At 48.9% G+C, this 17,663-nt stretch overlaps 1 protein-coding gene across 4 annotated transcripts in view; it reads left to right on the top strand.

Annotated features, from left to right (window-relative positions):
* DLGAP4 (DLG associated protein 4) overlaps positions 1–17,663 on the top strand; it is a 75,632-nt gene that overhangs the window by 22,479 nt on the left and 35,490 nt on the right. The window contains exon 1 of one of the 4 annotated variants that reach the window (XM_016219344.2): positions 654–1,514. The exons of the other annotated variants lie outside the window; for them this stretch is intronic. Within the exon in view, the coding sequence (XP_016074830.1) occupies positions 1,484–1,514 (31 nt within the window). The 5' untranslated portion in view covers positions 654–1,483. Of the gene's footprint in view, positions 1–653; positions 1,515–17,663 lie in introns of those variants that run through there. 4 annotated transcript variants of the gene reach the window in all.

The raw sequence follows: 17,663 nt of genomic DNA on the forward strand, positions 1-17,663 counted from the left end.
GAGTCAAAAGTACTTTTAGTCTCATTGACCCTACAGGGGTGAAAAGACCACCTCCAGCTGCTTGCCCTGGGCCTCAGTTTCCCCAGTAGCGGAGAGGGAGTCAACTGGGGCGAGCTCTCCCCGCCCGCCTCACTCACTGAGCATGCGTCGCGTTCCAGCTGGAACCGGTTCGGCCGGGGGGCCTGAGGGGCGGAGCCCCGTGCTCAGACGTGCGCGTGCCGACGTGGGCGCGCTCCCTCACGGTCGATCGACTCTGGCAAGATTGAGCGCCCCGCGCTTGCGCACCAGTCTAGCCGCGGGCGCGCCAGGCCGAGTGCCCAGCCGGCTGCGCGCGCGCGGCTGACGCGGAGGGCGGGGAGAGGCGGGGCCGACGCGGGGCTTTAACCCGGAGGCCCCGCCCCTCAGTCGTACAAAACCGGAGCCTCGGGCCGGGCCGCGTGAGGGAGGAGGGTGAGTGCCCGCTGCTGGCCGCCGCCGTCGCGAGCCGGTCCGTCACTCCGTCCGTCTGTCTGGTCCACGTCGTCGCCGCCGCCTCCTCAGCCCGGACGCCCGGGGCCCGCCCGGAGCCGCCCGGAGCAGCCGCGGCCCCGCGAGGAGACTGGCGCCGCCCCCGCCCGGTCCTACCCCGCCCTCCTCCCTGTCTGTCCGTCAGTCCGCCCGCCTGCCCGCTCGCTCGCGCTTCCGTCCTTCTGTCCGGCCGCCAGACCTCGGCCCATCTCCCCGCTCTGCCTGCTTTGTCTCTCCCCGGCTCGCTGTCTCTTTGTCTCTGCCCTCGCGCTGCCTCACAGCCCCTCCCTCGCTCCCCATACTCCGGTCCCCCTCTACGCGCTCCTCTCATCCCTTAGACCCTCCCTTCCTGAGCGCCCCCATTTTTCAGGACTGCCCTCAGAGCGCCCCCACATCTTTGGGGTCTTTTCCTTTAGAACACCCTCCACATCCCCAGGAATCCCCTGTGGGCTTCCCGCACATCCTTTGGGGGCCCTCCCTTCCATCTGCACCCCAGACCCCTGGGGTCTTGCCTCCGCTTAGTCCTCATTTCCTCAGGATTTTTCCTCTTTTGGTGTCCCTCCTATACGCTGAGATCTCCTAGATCCCTTCGGGTCTCTCTCCTTGGGACCCCACAAAGCTCCCCAGTTCCCTGACTTCAGCACCTCTCCCTGCCTTCCCTTGGTTTGTCCTCTGTCGCTGTCTCTCCTTGTTCTCTTTCAGGCCTCCGCTCCCCCCCCCCATTTCTCTGGGTGGGGATCCCCTGCTTTGCTCTCCCTCCCTTTCTCTGCCCCCACATCTCTCTCCTTGGTCTCACCACTCAGTGTCTCTTGTGCTGAAGGCCCCTTTTGAACCTGCTCCATTGCCCAGGGCTCTTGGCCCCCTTGCTTTCTCTGCCTCAGCCCCCTGTCTCCCCTTCTCTCTGCTCCTCTGTCACTCCCTCTCCCCTTTTCTGTCTTTGCCGGTCTCTGGGTCTCTGACCCCCCATCCGGCCCTCATGGCTTTGTGTCTGGAGCTCTTGAAGCAATGTGAGTGGTGGGGTGTCTGGGTTGTGCCGGAGTCTGTCCGCAGGCTGGCCGCGGCTGAGGCTCCATGGGGTTGGCGCTGGGGCGAGGGCTGGCACTAGGGCAGGAGGCAGCGGGCCTCCCAACAAAGGGGACAAGGAGGGAGGGGCCAGGCCAGCTGATGGAGCTGGGAGTGGGTGGCCTTCCTGCTCTGAGGCTTCTGCTTTAGTTGCTTGAGTGTGTGGAGGGTGTCATGGGCTGGGTGTTTCTGCCCACTTGGCCCTGCATGGCCTGGCACTTTGTGATTGCTTGTGGGAAGGCCTGGGCTATTTTGGAGCCGGCAGGATGTGATATCACTTGGGCGTTTATTTAGACCCGGCTGGGGGTGGGGACTGCGTTCTTACCAACTTGAGTAATGAAATTTTGCAGGGGATGCGGCCTCCTAGGCAGCTGGGCCATGGGGTTTGATGCCAGTACTTTGCAGGCCACCAGACTGGGCAGGTGAACAAGGGTTTGTGCTGCCTTAGCCTGGCTGAGACTCTCAATGAGGATGAGGAAAGAGAGGAGGAGTTCTTCATCTGACCACCCTTGAGTATTGGGTTTGGTGGTCTAAGACCTTTGGGGCCCTGGTTCTGCCAGCTTCAAACTGTGTGATCTTGAGTCAGACCCTCAACCTCTCTAAGCCTCAGTTCCCCCATCTGTTTAAAGAGAATAATTGTGTCAGCCTCACAAGGTTGTCTTGATGACCAAATGAAACATCTGTAGACATGCTTTGTGAACTGTCACCCTCTATTTAAACTGAGTTCCACAGAGGGAAAGCAGCTTGCCTGGGGTACACAGCTAGTTTATGGGCATAGCTGGGTCAGGGATCAGGGCCCAGGAATCCCCATCCAGAGTTCTTTACCCTCCACTCCATTACTACCTGATTATTCAGGAATTTACCTGCCCCTATGGTCAGGCAGGAAGTAGGCCATCCCTTATTTATGCCCTGATCTTGGTTGCTCTGTCAGTTTGTAAAGATAGGCAGGTGTGCCCTGCTGGATGTCTGTGCTGGAAGACGGTTGGATTTTCCATGTTACATCCCATTGTTGTTTCAGGGTGGTCCCTGCTTGGCCACTGGCTTTTGGGAATAGTTACCGTGTAGTTGTAAGCCCTGGCTGCTTTTCCTGCTTCCCTGTAGAGTGGTGAAACAAAGTCCGCAGTCAAGAGGCTCCACAGACAGCTGGGGTCTGCTGTCAGAGAGCCTAGGATGTCCCAGAACTTTGGAGGAGGAGATGAGCTATTGTAGCCCCCTTATCTTATAAAGGAGGCCCAGAAAGACCAGGGACCCACAGATGGTCAAGCCAGGGCTCCTGGGTACTGTTCCATGGCATTGCCTCTGAGGTGGTCACTGTCAGGCTGATGTCACCGCCCCACTGGTATATGACAATTTCTTACACCCATTGACGCTTTACTGTAGGCCTATTCTTGGCACATTACACAGACTACTTGCAGTGGGAAGGAGAAGGGACTTGGTTCCTGGTCTAGAAGTGAGGGTTCAGGATTCGGGTCCCCACATCTCACCCATTCTCAGGGATGCCACTTTCCCCTGGGCTTCAGCTTCCTTATCTGTAAAATGGGAATAATAATATTTCTTGTCCTAAGACTGGTTCTGAAGTTATGAAATCCCTAAAGAAATTCTGTGAGGCAGAATGCCAAGGTTCTATTTGTGGCTCTGATGCTGTGTGACTTCAAACAGGAGTCCTCTATGTATTTTTCTTTCTGAAAAATGAGGGAGTTAGTGCTTCCAGCTCTGACATTTGAGGATTCTAAGGTAACTCAAAGGTCACCTACTTGTACCTACATCTTATCTTACCTGTTAAAAGTGTGCTTGATCACAGAATAAGAGGGAGAATGGACTGAATGCTGTCAGCTATGTGCTGATGATGTGCTGTGGGGTTTTGTAGGGGAGAGGTTCTGTTTGGGGAAAGGGATCAGAAAGGAGTTCAGGAGAAGGCAGTACTTGAGCTGGGCCTCTATACCAGGCATTTCTGCCTTTTAAACACGCATATCTCAGAGATATTTTGGGTTCAATTCCAGACCACCGCAATAAAGCGAGTTATCATCTTTTTGCTGGTGGAGGGTCTTGCCTTCAATTTGTAAAAACACAACCTCTGTGAAGTGCAATAAAATGAGGTATGCCTGTGTGGATTTTAGAGCCACAAACACCTGGTTTTAATCAGTCTTCATCACTCACTACCTATGTAATCTTGGTCAAGTTACTTTCTTTGAGCTTCAGTTTCCTCATCTGGAATCAAAATAATCATATTTATTATTCTGCAGGATTATGGTGGGAATTAAGTGAGATTATATATAAAAAACACCCTGTATGTAGTAGACACTTAATAAACGTGAACTTTCACCTCCCAATAATATCTGGATCACTTTTTTTTGTGGGAACAAGACAGATGCCCAACCTCTCCCCCCACTCCCTGTGGTTGGGGTTCTGGTAAAAGGAAAGTACCGTCTGGCTGTCCTAATAAATAATAGGAGTAATCCTCTAATCTCTCACTTGCTGTGTGAGGCATTGTGTAATCTGGCAGGCTCTTTTCTGACCATTGTTCCTCACAACAGTCCTAGGAGGAAGTCAGAAGCTAGGGAAGTTCTCCATTTCACAGGTGAATGAAGAATAGGGAGCCCAGAGAGAAAGAGGGACCTGCTCAGGGTCCCACAGCTTGGCTTTGTTGGGGTAGGCTAGCCAAAGACTCTTGACTTTTCTTCCCCCACAGCCCATGGCTTTGCTCCAAATTGATTGCTTCTGCCTAATAGCCTATCCCTCAGGCCACCTTCTCTCTAGGTCTGGCGTCTGTTCTGCAAGAAATGTTTCCTTGACATTTCCCCAGCCTCTGAGCTCATCTCAGATTTAAACAAGACTAACTGGAGGCTTGGTGGCGACTGAGTCACCACCACCTTCCCTGAGTTTCTATCCTGAGCAGCAACCAGACACACCCAGAGGGCCACTAAGTGAGACCTGCTGGTGCTTTCTTCCCAGAGCTCAGATGGCCTCAGGAGTGTCTCCCTGGGCTCCTACAGGAAGGATATAGTGGTAGCTCCATGTATTTTTCTTTACTCCCCAGGGATCTGGAAGCACAAGCCACATTGAGCAGTTATTATCTTGGCCTTTCCTGCTCCAAGCATTTATTTGTGCTGTACGCTCCCTCTATGGTGCTCTCCTCTTTGAGACCCGCATTGTCAAATGCCACCTCCTCTAGGAAGTCTCTGCTGCCTCTGGAGTCAGACTGTGAATTTAGTCCTGGGTCCATACTTTCTGAAAGTATGACCTTGGCAGGTCACTTTACCTCTCTGTGCCTCAGTTTCCTCATATATAAAATTTAGATTTCTCATCTTTATAAAGTTCAGGTTTCTGAGCTCCATCCCCAAAGATTCTCATTTGGCAGGCCTAGGGGCAGGGATCAGGCTTTTAAACCAGCCTTCTGGAAGAATCTGATGCTGAGATCCTGTGGGCTACAATTTGGGAAAAGCTGAACTGAGAGTTTCCTGTGTTTGTATCACAGCTTGTCTTGTCCCTGCTGTGTGACCTTGGATTGATCACTTTCTGTGCTTCTGTTTTCTTCCCTGTCAAATTGGCATAGAAATACCTACCTCACTGGTTGCTGAGAAGATGAGAACACATGTAGGAAAAGCCCCTCAAGAAATGGGAACCTGTCTGCTACACTGCTGTTCACTGGGTGTCAGGGACTGTGCTAAGCATTTTATGGCATTATCTTACTGCATTATTGCAGCAATCCTATGATACCCGTGTACCAATGTTATCCCCATTTTACAGATGAGGAAGCTAGCCTCTCCTCATCCATTGTTTTGGGCCCGATTTGTTGTTCCAGAAGCAAGTTACCCTTCCCCTGCTTAACCCTGGCAGCAGATACTGTCAGACCTGGCCAGGGTGAAGTCTATGGAATTGAACACTTGGGCAGGAATGCAATCCATTTGTCAGCAGGAATTTAATGAGGTTGATGAGGTATGCAGTGTGAGTTCCTCTCAGGTTCTAGGTTTCCCTAGGCTGCCTCTTTTCCTTCTACCTGTGTTAGAATTAGCTGCTTCTTCACCTACCTGTTCCTGGGAACCAAGGCTACTTTAGAGACAAAATCCATATTCTGGAGCTGAAAGATTATTGTTTCTTGCTCACAATAAGGAAGGAAAGAGGTGGCAGATAAGGACGTGCCTAGGATCCCAGAGCAAGCCGATGCCAAAGCCAGTCAAGAGCCATAGCCCTCCCTCCCCACCCAGGTCTCCCTCATTTTTGTAAATCACTGGCCCCATGGAAAATGAGCACTGAGGTCTGGTTTGGCTAGTGAACAGTTTCCTCACAGGACAAGAGCAAGAGAAGTGATCCCAGCCCTGGCTGGTGTGGCTCAGTTGGTTGAGCATTGTCCCATGTACTGAGAGGGTCACCTGTTGGATTCCTTGTCAAGGCACATGTCCAGGTTGTGGGCTCCATCCCCAGTAGGAGGTATGCAGGAGGTAGTCAATTGATGTTTCTCTTATTGATATTTCTGTCTCCCCCTCTCATGTCTCTAAAATCAATAAAAACATGTTTTTTAAAAAGAGAGAGAAGTGATCCCAAATTGTCAGAGCTACACTCAGCTCAGTCTGGAGCTGAATTGGGTTTGGAAAACCTTTTCTAATTAGGGGCCTGCCTTCCCAGCCCTGGGCCAGGCTCTCTGGGGTTGGGAAAGAACAGACAGGCCCTCTGCCCCTGGGAACTTATGGTCTGACAAGAGAGACAAGGCTACAATTATGAGAGACTGTGTGACAGTCTATAATTAAACGTCTGCTGAGGAAAAGCATTGTCTGAGAAGGAAGAAGTATGAGCCAGAGGAAACAAGAATCCTCTTGAAAGGGGCTAGATTCAAAGAGACAGAGGGTTGGGCTGACATTCCAGGGAATAGTTTGTACAAAGAGGTACAGGGGCTGGAAGGTAAACATGTATTTAGGGAAACAGTGACTAGACTAGTTTTGCTGATGCATCAGGGCCCTGGATAAAAAATCTGGGAGGGACCAGGAGGTTGTAGGCAATGTTGAGCATCAGCTGAAAAGCAGAGGCTTTGGGGAGCCATGGAATGTTTTAGAGCAGGGGTAGTATAATTGGACGATTTTTTTCAAGATGAATCAGGCTGAAATTGTAGTGAAGCTTTGCAGGCATCCAGATGACAGAAGAGGGCGAGGTTCGGGTGGAGCCCCGGGTGGAGCCCTTGGGAGTGGGAAGCGCCAGTTGGGATAGCAGAGGATGTTGTGCTTTCTGAGGAGAGCTCAACTGGGGGCCTGATGAGCCAGAGAAAAGATATTGGATGTTGCCACTTTGGTACAGGAAATAACAGTCTAAGCACATTGCTTGTACACCTGCTCTATGCCAGGCTCTGTGCCAGGGCCTCCACGGATGTTCTCATGAAATCCTTACAACAAGCCTGAGGCAGGTGGACTTAAACTACCTCCGTTTTACAGATAAGGAAAATGTGGCTCAGAGCCAAGGTTGACTGCAAACCCTGGCTCTTCCCACAGTTCAGCTCTGCTTCTTGGAAAGGAAACTCCTACTCTTAGGGTCCCAGGAATCTAAGCCTTCTTACCCCTTGACTTGGGAGCACACAAATATTCCCCTAAAACCCACAAACCCTGCTTTCTGGAGATCTGGAAGGTTGGGGCTGGGTGCCAGCTTAGAATTTCTTCAAGGTGGGAGAGTCAGGGAAGTGAAGGGCCTTCACATCAGCAATTTTACTCACCAGTTGTGAGCAACCTCCATAGTTGGGCCTCATATATGTCTGGTCCAACAGTGGGCAAGTCCATGACAGGACTCATTGGGATTCTTAGCTATCCCCAACCAGAGAGAGTGTTTCCTGGCCCAGCCAGAGGAATCAGTCACCGACAAAGGCAGGAAAGGACTAGGCCCAAGATGCCCCTCAGGACAGGAGAGTCAGGTGATAGAGTCCAGTTCCCATTTCCTAGGCTGCAGCCAGGGATACCCATTGGGCAGAGGGAAAGGGAAGGGGACTGGTACTTACTGGGTGGCTACCATGGGAGACAGCAGTGGCTGGTCCATTGTGCAGCTAGAACACTGAAGACTTGGCCAGTCATTTTCTGTGTGCCCCGAGCTGGGCCTTGATCTCAGGCAGTGAGGCAAAGCAACCATATAGTAGGCATAGCCTCCATGCTCACCTCACCCCACTCCTCCCTTGCCTCCAGAAAGCACCCCCAGATTCATATGCCAGTCTACTTTGGCAAATACTCTCTGAGCCCAGCTATGTGCAGGTATGATTGTAACTGCACCGATGTTTTTCATACCAAAATCTGGACAAAGGTTTTGAAGAGGGATTTTGTATTCTTTTGGAACAGACAGCATGAGAAATATCATTCAGACATTGTTAACAGTGGACGAGAGCAACCTGTGCCATCCCTTTAATTTGATTAATGCTTTACTATTTGCCAAATGCTTTCTTATAAACTCGATCATTCTTCCGTATATTCATTCTTTTTATTTTGTTTTCAGAACATTGATTGGGGATCCTTAATATTTGTTTAGCTTATTTGCAGAGCACTTTTATCCACCTTATCTCAGTAGATCCTTATACAACCCTGGGAAATCATTACTATTCTTATCATCCTCATTTTCCAGAGTGACTTGACCAAGGTCACTCTGGGATTCGCTGGCTGAACTGCTCATTTATTCAACAAATATTTAAGTGCCTGCTGTGTACTAGGCAGTTACCTGGCCCTGGGGATACAGTGGCAAGCAGAGCTGTTTTAGAGACTTAATTTCTGACCTCCCAGAGTACATAGTATCACCAAGGTCTAGCCAGGATCCACCCCAGTGCTCCTGAGCTCTCCACCCTCGGCTTCTCCCACTGCAGACCCCTGTACTTTGGGCCCATGGCTTAGATCTAGACTGTTGTAACCTGTGAGCCCTCAGCCTAGAGCATCATGGTAAAGCAAGCCAAAGCAGCAGGTCTCTGCAAACTGAACTTCAAAAGTGACAAAAGAGGTCTCCAGTAATGACTTAATTATTAACAAGAAGGTGAGGAAGGACATCTCAGCAAAACACCATCTGCTCTTTCTCCCCCAGGGGAAGTTGCCCAAGGGTTTCTGTACCTAAGATCCTGGCCTGAATTTTCTGCAGCCTCCAAATATTTGATTACAGTGTGCACAGGTGTGGAGCCCTGTGACCATGTGCTGAGCTAGGGACCCTCCCTGCCTACTTTAATATTAAATGAGTTGAAATAAAGGCAGATCCTAGGATATCAGGTCTACAGAGGACTTTGGTCCAGCCCCCTCACTTCCCAAGAGTGGGAACCAAGCATAGGAGTGGAAGGGACTTGCTAGTATCACACACTGAGGGACATTCCTTCCCCTTCATCCATTTTACCAGCCTGACTCTATCTTTCCCTAGTCCTTCAAGTAGAAACCTCCTCCTCTCAGCTGTACGTGTTCCACATTCAAAGCCCTCTTCAAATCCTTCCTATGCCTTAAGGTCAAGTTTTTCCTGAATTTTCCCTGACATTTTCTTCCACGCCCTACAGTGTCCAGGCTGCCCCTATCTACTCTCAGAGGCTGACTGCCTGTTCTACGTGGTTGGGCCAGCAGCCTTTGAGGAGAGTTCAAAATCCAGGGTCCTGGGCTCTGACCCTAGAGAGTCTGATGCCTAAGACCTAGAGGGAGGCTTCTCTGGGTGCATTTTGCTGGAGTTATTTTTGTGTGTAAAAGTTATATTTTTATTGAAAAAGTAATGCATGTATGGAGTTAAACATTTCAGACTTTGTAGGAAAAAAGTACCCAGTGAAAAATTAGTGTCTCTCCCACCTAGGCTCCTAGATAACTGCTATGAACAGTCTTGATGTTTCTTTCCAGAAATACTCTGCCAATGCAGACAGCTATGTTAGTAACACCCCTTTTTATTACACAATTGGTGGTGTATACTCTGCCTACTCTTCTCTATCTTGTCTTCAGACAGGTCTGTCTCTGCTGTAGGTAATTCCCTGCGGACACACACAGGTCCATAGCCTCCTTTCCCATGACCATGTGACAGTCCATCAGCGGATGGACCACTAGTTTTTTCAGTCCTTTACTCAGGTTCATTTAGGTTGTTCCTAGTCTTGCTGCTATGAGCAGTGCTGCAGCGTGCACCCTTCCCCACATGTCCACCTGTGCACTCATAGTTGTGGGAGCTGTTCCTGAAAGTGGAATTGCTGTTTGTAGGAGTCTGTGCACCTCAAATTTTGTTAGAGATTTTCAGATTGCCTTCTTTTGCATTCTGAAAATGTATATATTTAAAAGTCCCTTGCCTCCACCGCTGGATTCAAATGCATTTCCTCGGTTATGAATCACTATTCTCACCTGGCCAGTGCGGCTTAATGGTTGAGCATCAACCTGAGATCCAGGAGATTGCGGTTTGATTCCCAGTCAGGGCACGTGCCTGGGTTGTGGGCTCAATCCCCAGTAGGGGGTGTGCAGGAGGAAGGCTGATCAGTGACTCTCATCGATGTTTCTCTCTCTCCCTCTCCCTTCTTCTCTTTCTGAAGTCAATAAAAATATGTATGTGTTTTTAAAAATCACTATTCTCACCTAGCCCAGAGAGAGAAAGGGAGTTGGCTGGTGTCACTCAGCAGTCCTCAGCCACTGAAGTGTCTTCAGAGTAAGGTGCAGATGGGAAGAAGTGAAGAATGAAGGGAAGAAATGGACTGAAGGGGTGGCAGGAGTGGAGCCAGGATTGGGGGAAGGGGACTCTGTTCTAGGTACCTTGGGACCTGTTTGTGATTTGGCCTCAGGGAGAGGTATCCCCTCTCATGCTGAATCCTCCTTCCTGAAGCTCTCTAGTTTGTGCTGCACCTGCTTGGCAACGGCTGGGCTGGTGAGCTCTTTCATACAGCAAATATTTACTGAGCTTTTGAATCCCAGGGCTGGCTTGGCCATGGTATCTCTACCCTTCTCTGAGCCTCAGTCTTCCTCATCTGAAAGTTGGGGACGTTTATCCCTACTTTTCTCATGTCACCAGGCTAGGAAGACTTGGTAAACCAGCCAGTGGGAAAACACCATAAACAGATTACAGTGGTCTTAACTAAACATTGTTCCAGACACCCTGGGGTTAGGAGAGCCTCAAGTTTGGACAGTCTTGGGTGGGCTGCTGTCAGTCTTAGCAGATAGCTTGGTCAGCCCTCAGGCTGGAATTTTCAGGCAGCTGTTTGTGGGTCTCCTGTTGCTGTGCCAAGAGAGTCAGGCTGGTGCCTTGGGGCTCTGCCTCAGGTTGCTGGGACTCCTGATCTGTTTACGATAGAAGATGTTCAGATAACAAGTGAGTCAGGGAGGGTCTCCACACTGCAGCAAGAGTTTTGCCGCCTCCAAACCACCAGGAAGACCTTTGGGGTCCCCCACGGGTCATTTCTGCAGCTCCTTTTCAGTCCTCAGTGGTGGCAGGAATGAGGAAGGGGAAGTTCTATCATTTTTCAAGTTTAAAATGACATTTAAAATCACCAGCCTAGTTTTTTCCTCTCGTTTTATCATTGGGGAAACTGAGGCCTGGAGTTGAGGGCCTGCTCCCAAATTTCCCAGTGAATCATCAGCCTTATTGGGATTAGAAGCCAGGTGTTCAGCCCTCCGGGGCCTTAACTCTCAGCATCTTTCCCATATCGTCCCAGTCTTTAGTTTCACTTTGGGGTTAAAAACCAAAGTGAAAGAAAAAGGCAAAGCAGGAAGCAGCTGCTTCAGAGCCAGCCCAGGCTGGGGCGGGCGCTGGGAGACCCAGGCCCAACTGGCCTCACTAGTAGGGGGCAAGCCTCTTCCCTGTCTGTGGCTCCCACCCTCATTCTGGAGTCCTGGATGGGATGGGAGCTGGGTGGGGCCCCAAGGGAGAGGCGCCAGGCTGCAGCCAGGCAGTGGCATTCTGGCCTGGCCCACTGCTGTCTGGGAGACAGCCAGTCCAACGGGTTCCTGGTAAAGTCAGCTTCACTGGGGTGTGGCCTCAGGTGGGGAGCTACTGCCTTTTAAACTCCGGTCCTTCCGGGGCAGAGCTGAGCTGGAGCTGGGCCTGTGTTGGTCTGGGAAAGAAATCCTGGCCTTCTGAATTCAGCTTACACAGGACAGTTCCACTCTCTCTGAAGGTAAGATCTGGTGCCCTGGCTCCACCATGAAGACTTTAAAACTTTCAGTCACTGTAGGTACTTACCTCTACCCCTGGTGGTTTCTTCTTAAGGACCCAGATGGCTTGAAAGCCTTTTTGCCCTGTTCTAGTCCCAGTCTTGGAGGGGACAGGGGATGGGAGAGCAGGAGTCATGGCTTCCTGCTGTGTTGATAGTTGCCCTCAGACAATACCCTTCCAACCCTGGGCCTCCACTCCCCGTTGTTTCTTGACAGAAGGGAGTTCCTTCTAGCTCTGCTATTCAGTGGAATCGATTTTGGTCCCTTGGAAGCTAGTGAGAGAGTTTTAGTTGGCTTGTGTATTTCAAAGATTAGCTGTTATCTAACAAGCTGGATTTTAAGTTCCTGTTTCTCTGTGTTTTTTCTAAGGAAATTCTCAGACTTGCCAAAGCAGATATGGTATCAGTGTTGCTGCTTCAACAAGTATGATTTTTGTATATTTCTTTTCTCCTCTCCACAATCACAAGGTCCCCAAGCACAGAGCCAATTAGGCTCAAGTCCACTCTCTGAGGGCACACACTGAGCACACAGTAGGTGATCTGGAAGTTGTTGTTGAATGACTATTAATGATCCACATCTGGCTTTGTTGTTCCCTGGGAATGTAGAAAGCTGGCATTTATTTATAAAGCCCAAGTGTCTACAGCTGAGCCAGCACAGCAAGGAGAAGCCCAGGCCCCAAAGGTCGTGCAGACCCGTAGTTAAGAGCATAGCTCTAGAGTCATACTGCTCAGGTTCAGATCCTGAGCTGCTACCTTGAGCTGTGAGATCTTGGGCAAGTTGCTTAACCTCTCTGGGCTTCAGTTTCTTCACCTGCAAAGTAGACAATAATGTTACCTGACATTAGTCTCAGCATGAAGACAAGAGAGAGAATGTGTGTGAAGCATTGAGCACAGTGCCAGCTGCTATTATTGATATCCAAGAGAGAGAAAAGACTTGAAATAACAAGAATATTCATGTCCCATGCCTGGAAAGTTTAAGGTGGGCTGGGTGGGGTATCTGGAGGGGAGTTGGTCATTTGATGGCTGTTTTCTGAGTTTGGGGCTCTGATGGAAAGTATGGAATGAATCTAGGTAGGTTTTAGAGAGGAGGTAACCTTCAGGACCTCAAAATCTGGGTAGTCTCCAAGTGGATGGAGATTTTGAGGGGCAGACACTTTGGGTAGGGGAAAGGAAAATGCCCAGGGTGGGGGAGGGATGACAGAAGCTATCTGTCCAGAGGCTAGGAGAGCTGAGATCAAGCTATAGAGGCCTACCCAGGGCCATCAGAGTCAGCCAGGCACTCAGAGCTGGGGTTTGTCTCTGCAGGATCATCACTCCATAGGCCAGTTTCCTACTGGGGGCCTTGAATAGGAGCCCATTATTGAGTGTGTTGTGAATAGATTTGATAGTTTAGGCCTCTCCTGGAACTTTGTTGTCTTCTCAAGCTTCCCACACAGTATGATATGGCTGTTGCCCTGCTCAGGGGTGTGGTAACAGGAGGTTCCTATCTGCCTGCCTGCAGTGCAGGCCAGGGTAGGGTAGGAGGAGTGGGGCTTGTCTGACAGCACCTATAAAGGCAGGGCCACTGCTACTGCTGCCCCAGCATGTTCCTCAAAGGGGCAGGGGAAGCAGTGTGTGGGAACAGTCCGGGGAAGAAGATTGGGTTCATCCCAGTCGGCTCCTCCCTCCTTCCCACCCCACCTCCACTTCTTCCAAACAATCAGCCATTCATGTGCTCAGAGTGCCAAGTGCTGAGCCAGGGAGAGAGCAGGGAACAAGATAGACTTGGTTTCTTTCCTCATGGAGCTTCCATCCAGCTTTGAGTCCCCATCCAAACAGGTAACAAGATACTGTCAAATTGAGATAAGAGTCCTGAAGAAAACAAATAGGTGCTGAGAGGGGCCTATTCAGAAAGGATAGGGAAGGCATCTCAGGGAAGGTGAGGCAGAGGGCGAGAAGGAGGCATTCGAGGGGCAGCCTGGTAACAGGATTCTGGATCCTGTGGGGGAAAGTGGTATATTGAAGGAATGAAGAGAGGTACTGATACTTCTGGAGCAGTCTGCAAGGTCAGGCAGGACCTAGTTAGGTCTGAGGCAAACAGCTTTGCTCACCCTGTAGGAGCCAGAGGTGTCACTGAATTAAGAGGTGTGATAATGGAAGTACTACGGGTGATTTTGTTTTAAAATTAACACCAGAACTTCCAAATACTTCATACTGGTTTTCATACTGATCATAAGTCATCAAGAAAAGGCTTCTTCAGCACTCCCAATTTATTGTTAACTTCCTTTCACATATTACCTCATGGTTCACAAAGCCCTGTTGCTTCTGGTGCTGAGGGAGGTAGGTTGCAGTTTTATCGTTGCTGTTCTTAGAGATAATGTAACAGAGGTGAAGTGACTTGTCCAAAGTCAGACAACTTAATGGAGTCGAAGTCCTAGTTCACTGTTTTTTTCTATTCTGCAACACTGCCTCTGTTTAAGGAAGCCAAAGGAGAAGTTTCTATTTCTTTTTAGCAAGGCTGCCATTACAAAATGTTTACAGTTAAAAAGTATTGGTATAAAATGATATAATAGTAGTTGCATTAGGGCAATGGGATTAAAATGACTTTTTTCTATTTTCTATAATATTATACAATATATTATAATTAATTCTTTTCTTAAGTTTTAGCTTTTTTTTTTTTTTTTATCTCCACACAATCTCCCATCTAGTGTCTTTTCTGTGTTCTGTGATACTAACACATTCATCAGTGCCCTTGCAGAACCCCAATCTTTTTTATTTTCAGTTTGAATTCTTTCTTTTTCTTTTATTTCTGTACACAAATATAGTTAACTCGAATCAAATTTTTAAAAATTAACGCCTAAAGTAGTTTTAAGTATTTTATTTTGTGACCCTTGGGTTTGGGGTGAAAAAAATCAAAGCAGCATGGAAGCTGGTGCTCATTTGTAGGCAACTCTTCAGTGGACTCCTCCGCCCATTTTTTTAAATTGTGGTACAGGGCACATAACAGAATTTTACCATTTTAACTTTTTCAGTGTATAGTTCAGTGGCATTAAGTACACTTACATAGTTTTACAACCATCACCACTATCCATCTCCAGAACTCTTTTCATCTTGCAAAACTGAAACCCTGTACTCATTAAACAACTCTCCATTTTTCTCTCCCCTGCCCCTGGCAACCGCTGTTCTACTTTCTGTCTTTATACACTTGAGTACTCTAGGTATCTCATTCACTAGCCCATTTTAAGGAGGTATATTAGAAAGGGGGAGAAGGTGATATTTCTGAATAATTAACTCTTTCAGTGGTGATAAATTTTTCAAGTTTATGTACACTGCAAATCTACGCTTTATGTGACAGATTCCCACAGAGTTGTTAAAAGACATCTCCTGGGAAGGCTTTCTCCATAGAGACAGTCTTGGTTCCAAAGCCCAGGGTGGCTTTGGAGGGTGGTTGCATGGAGCCTGGCCACAGCCCCCTGTGGAGGTGGAGTAATGGAATGGGGAGGACTGTAGATTTAATCATAGGACCCAGGCATAATTCCTCAGTTAGCAGCTTACTTGCTGTGGGATTTGGGCCAAGTCGATTTCTCTCAACCTCAGCTTCCTCCTCTCAGAAATGGGACAATAAGTACTTCCTATCATGTGTACATCCCAAAATCAATGAGACAGATAATGGACTTCCCTTTATAGCCTTGAGAATCCTAGCAGTGTTCAAATGCAGTTAAATGCAAGGAAAATGGGGCTCCTGGTCCCCATTTTACAGAAGCAGCAGAGACTTAGAAGTAAAGTGACTTGCCCAAGGTCATTCAGCACTTAAGTGACAAAACTGGCTGAAACCCAGCCTCTCTCTCACAGTATAGGTTGCAGCTATGTAGGGTTTCTTGTTGGTCAGTTTTTCTAAGGACAAGCAGACTATGAAACAGATGGTTGCTTTCCCATCTTACTGGATTTAAAACATTGCCCAAGAAGCTCTGATGCTAGTGGGCCTGCACGAGAAGATGAGGGGTAAAGGTTCTAGTGTGGAATCAAGGACAGTTATTCTGCATTACAGGCGTAGAATCCTGAAACATTTCTCTGGTGATCATCTTGCACTTGGCAGTTACTTCCAATATTAGCCTCATGGCAGACAGTACCAATCATAACTCTCTCTCTCTGAGTCTGGACATACCTTCAGTACCCTTCTTAACATAGACGGACATGACCAATCAACCAGAAGTAGCACACCCAGTGGAACCTGTGCCATCTCCAACCTAGTACAGTCCCCAGCTTTTTCAGATGGATGGCTGTCCTGGGAGGGGGAGGGACTGTTTGAGGGGTAAGTGATGTCACAGGTCTCTTTGTGAGAGAGGAAAAGAGTTGGGCAGGACAGCCCAAAGCCTAGGGAGGTGATCAGTATGCTTGCAAAAACATCAGGACAGAGCAGCCCCCAGAGAGGTAGGTATAAGTTATCAAGGTAAAGCCCGCTTTCTTCAGGTGCTCTTTGGGATGCTGGCTTGGGCTTGAGGTCTTGGTGAAAGTGCGCTCTAGCCAGATTCCTCCAACAGAAAGGAGAGACCAGACTTTTCTCTCACACTGGCTTCTAAGCTTTGTAGGAATGTGTGTGTCAGTCTTACTTGTCAGTAAGCTTGTATTTTTGTTTCTTGTGAGACTGTATATTATGAAGGTTGGATTTTGGAGATTGAAACCTATAGAGGTTGCTCTCACTTAGCAAATAGAACATGTTTTGCTCTGTGATTCTGAGCAAATCCCTCAGCCTTTCTGAGACTCCGTTTCCTCAGCAGCACAAGGGGAGATGGTGAAAACATCTTGTGGGGATCAAATATCAGATGTAGGTATAAGTACCTTGGACAGTGATTGGTCTACTGCCACCAATTCTTAAAAAGACAATAAACATAGGTAGCTATGACTGTTAGCTACTAATATGTTTATTGATTTTTTTTTTAGAGAGAGGGAAGGAGGGGGGTGGAGAGAGAGAGAGAGGCAGACAGACATCGATGTGAGAGAGAAACACAGATCGGTTGCCTCTCGTATGTGCCGTGACCAGGAATTGAACCTACAACCTTTTGGTGTACGGTACAATGCTCTAACCAATTGAGCCACCCAGCCAGGGCTCAGTCAATTCTTAAAGTGTGCCTAACATTGTGCCATTGTGGGGGCAGGGTTCTGTGGAGAGGGTGGGGAGGTTGGTGACCTTCCCTTGAGTAGGTGTTCTTTCAAAGAGATCGTCCCAAACATCACCATTTTGTATTTTCAGAGGTGGCTGGGAGAAAAATCGAGTAGGGAGAAGTAGGGGGTGTGAGGGAGAAGCTGTAGTCACGACTTGTCCCAGCACCTCTGTTTTATGCTTGCCAAGTCACTTCTTACAGGCTTCTCTACTTGCTGCATCCTTAGGGTATTCCAGTGGGAAGGTCCTGCAGGACTGTATTTCTTTTGGGGCAAAGTCAGAGATAGGGTTCTATCTCATGTCAGCAGGCATTTGCCTGGGTACTTCTTCTGGGCCAGGATGGGGCCTCAGGGATGGAAACCATGTGGTCCCTTTCTTCGTGGGCTCAGAACTAAAAGGAGAGGCCTATAAGACAGTGTGGTGGCAAGAGTCTGTGGCATATCTAAACATGGGGTATTGACCCAGTGAGGAAAACCAAGGCAGGGGATGGGGACAGTCAGGGAAAGCATTTTGGAGAGAGTAATGCTGGACCTGAGACCTAAAGGAGGAGGCAGAATTAGGGAGGTGTTAAAGACAGGGAGCAGCCAGTGCAAAAGGCCTGGAAGCTGAGAGCATAGTGTATTGGCATGAAGAGGGTGGTGGAGAAAAGTTAGAGGGGTGCTTGTCAAGACAGGCATGCCAGTAGTCAACACCCTAAAATACTAGAATTGTGCCCTGCCAGGCGTGGCTCAGTGGTTGAGCATCGACCTGGGATCCAGGCGATCAGGGTTCGATTCCCGGTCGGGGAACATGCCCGGGTTGCGGGCTCAATCAGTGACTCTCTCATCGTTGGCGTTTCTATCTCTCTCTCTCCTTTCC

Source organism: Miniopterus natalensis, chromosome 7 (genome assembly GCF_054644295.1).
Source record: "Miniopterus natalensis isolate mMinNat1 chromosome 7, mMinNat1.hap1, whole genome shotgun sequence".
Lineage (NCBI taxonomy): Eukaryota > Metazoa > Chordata > Mammalia > Chiroptera > Miniopteridae > Miniopterus > Miniopterus natalensis.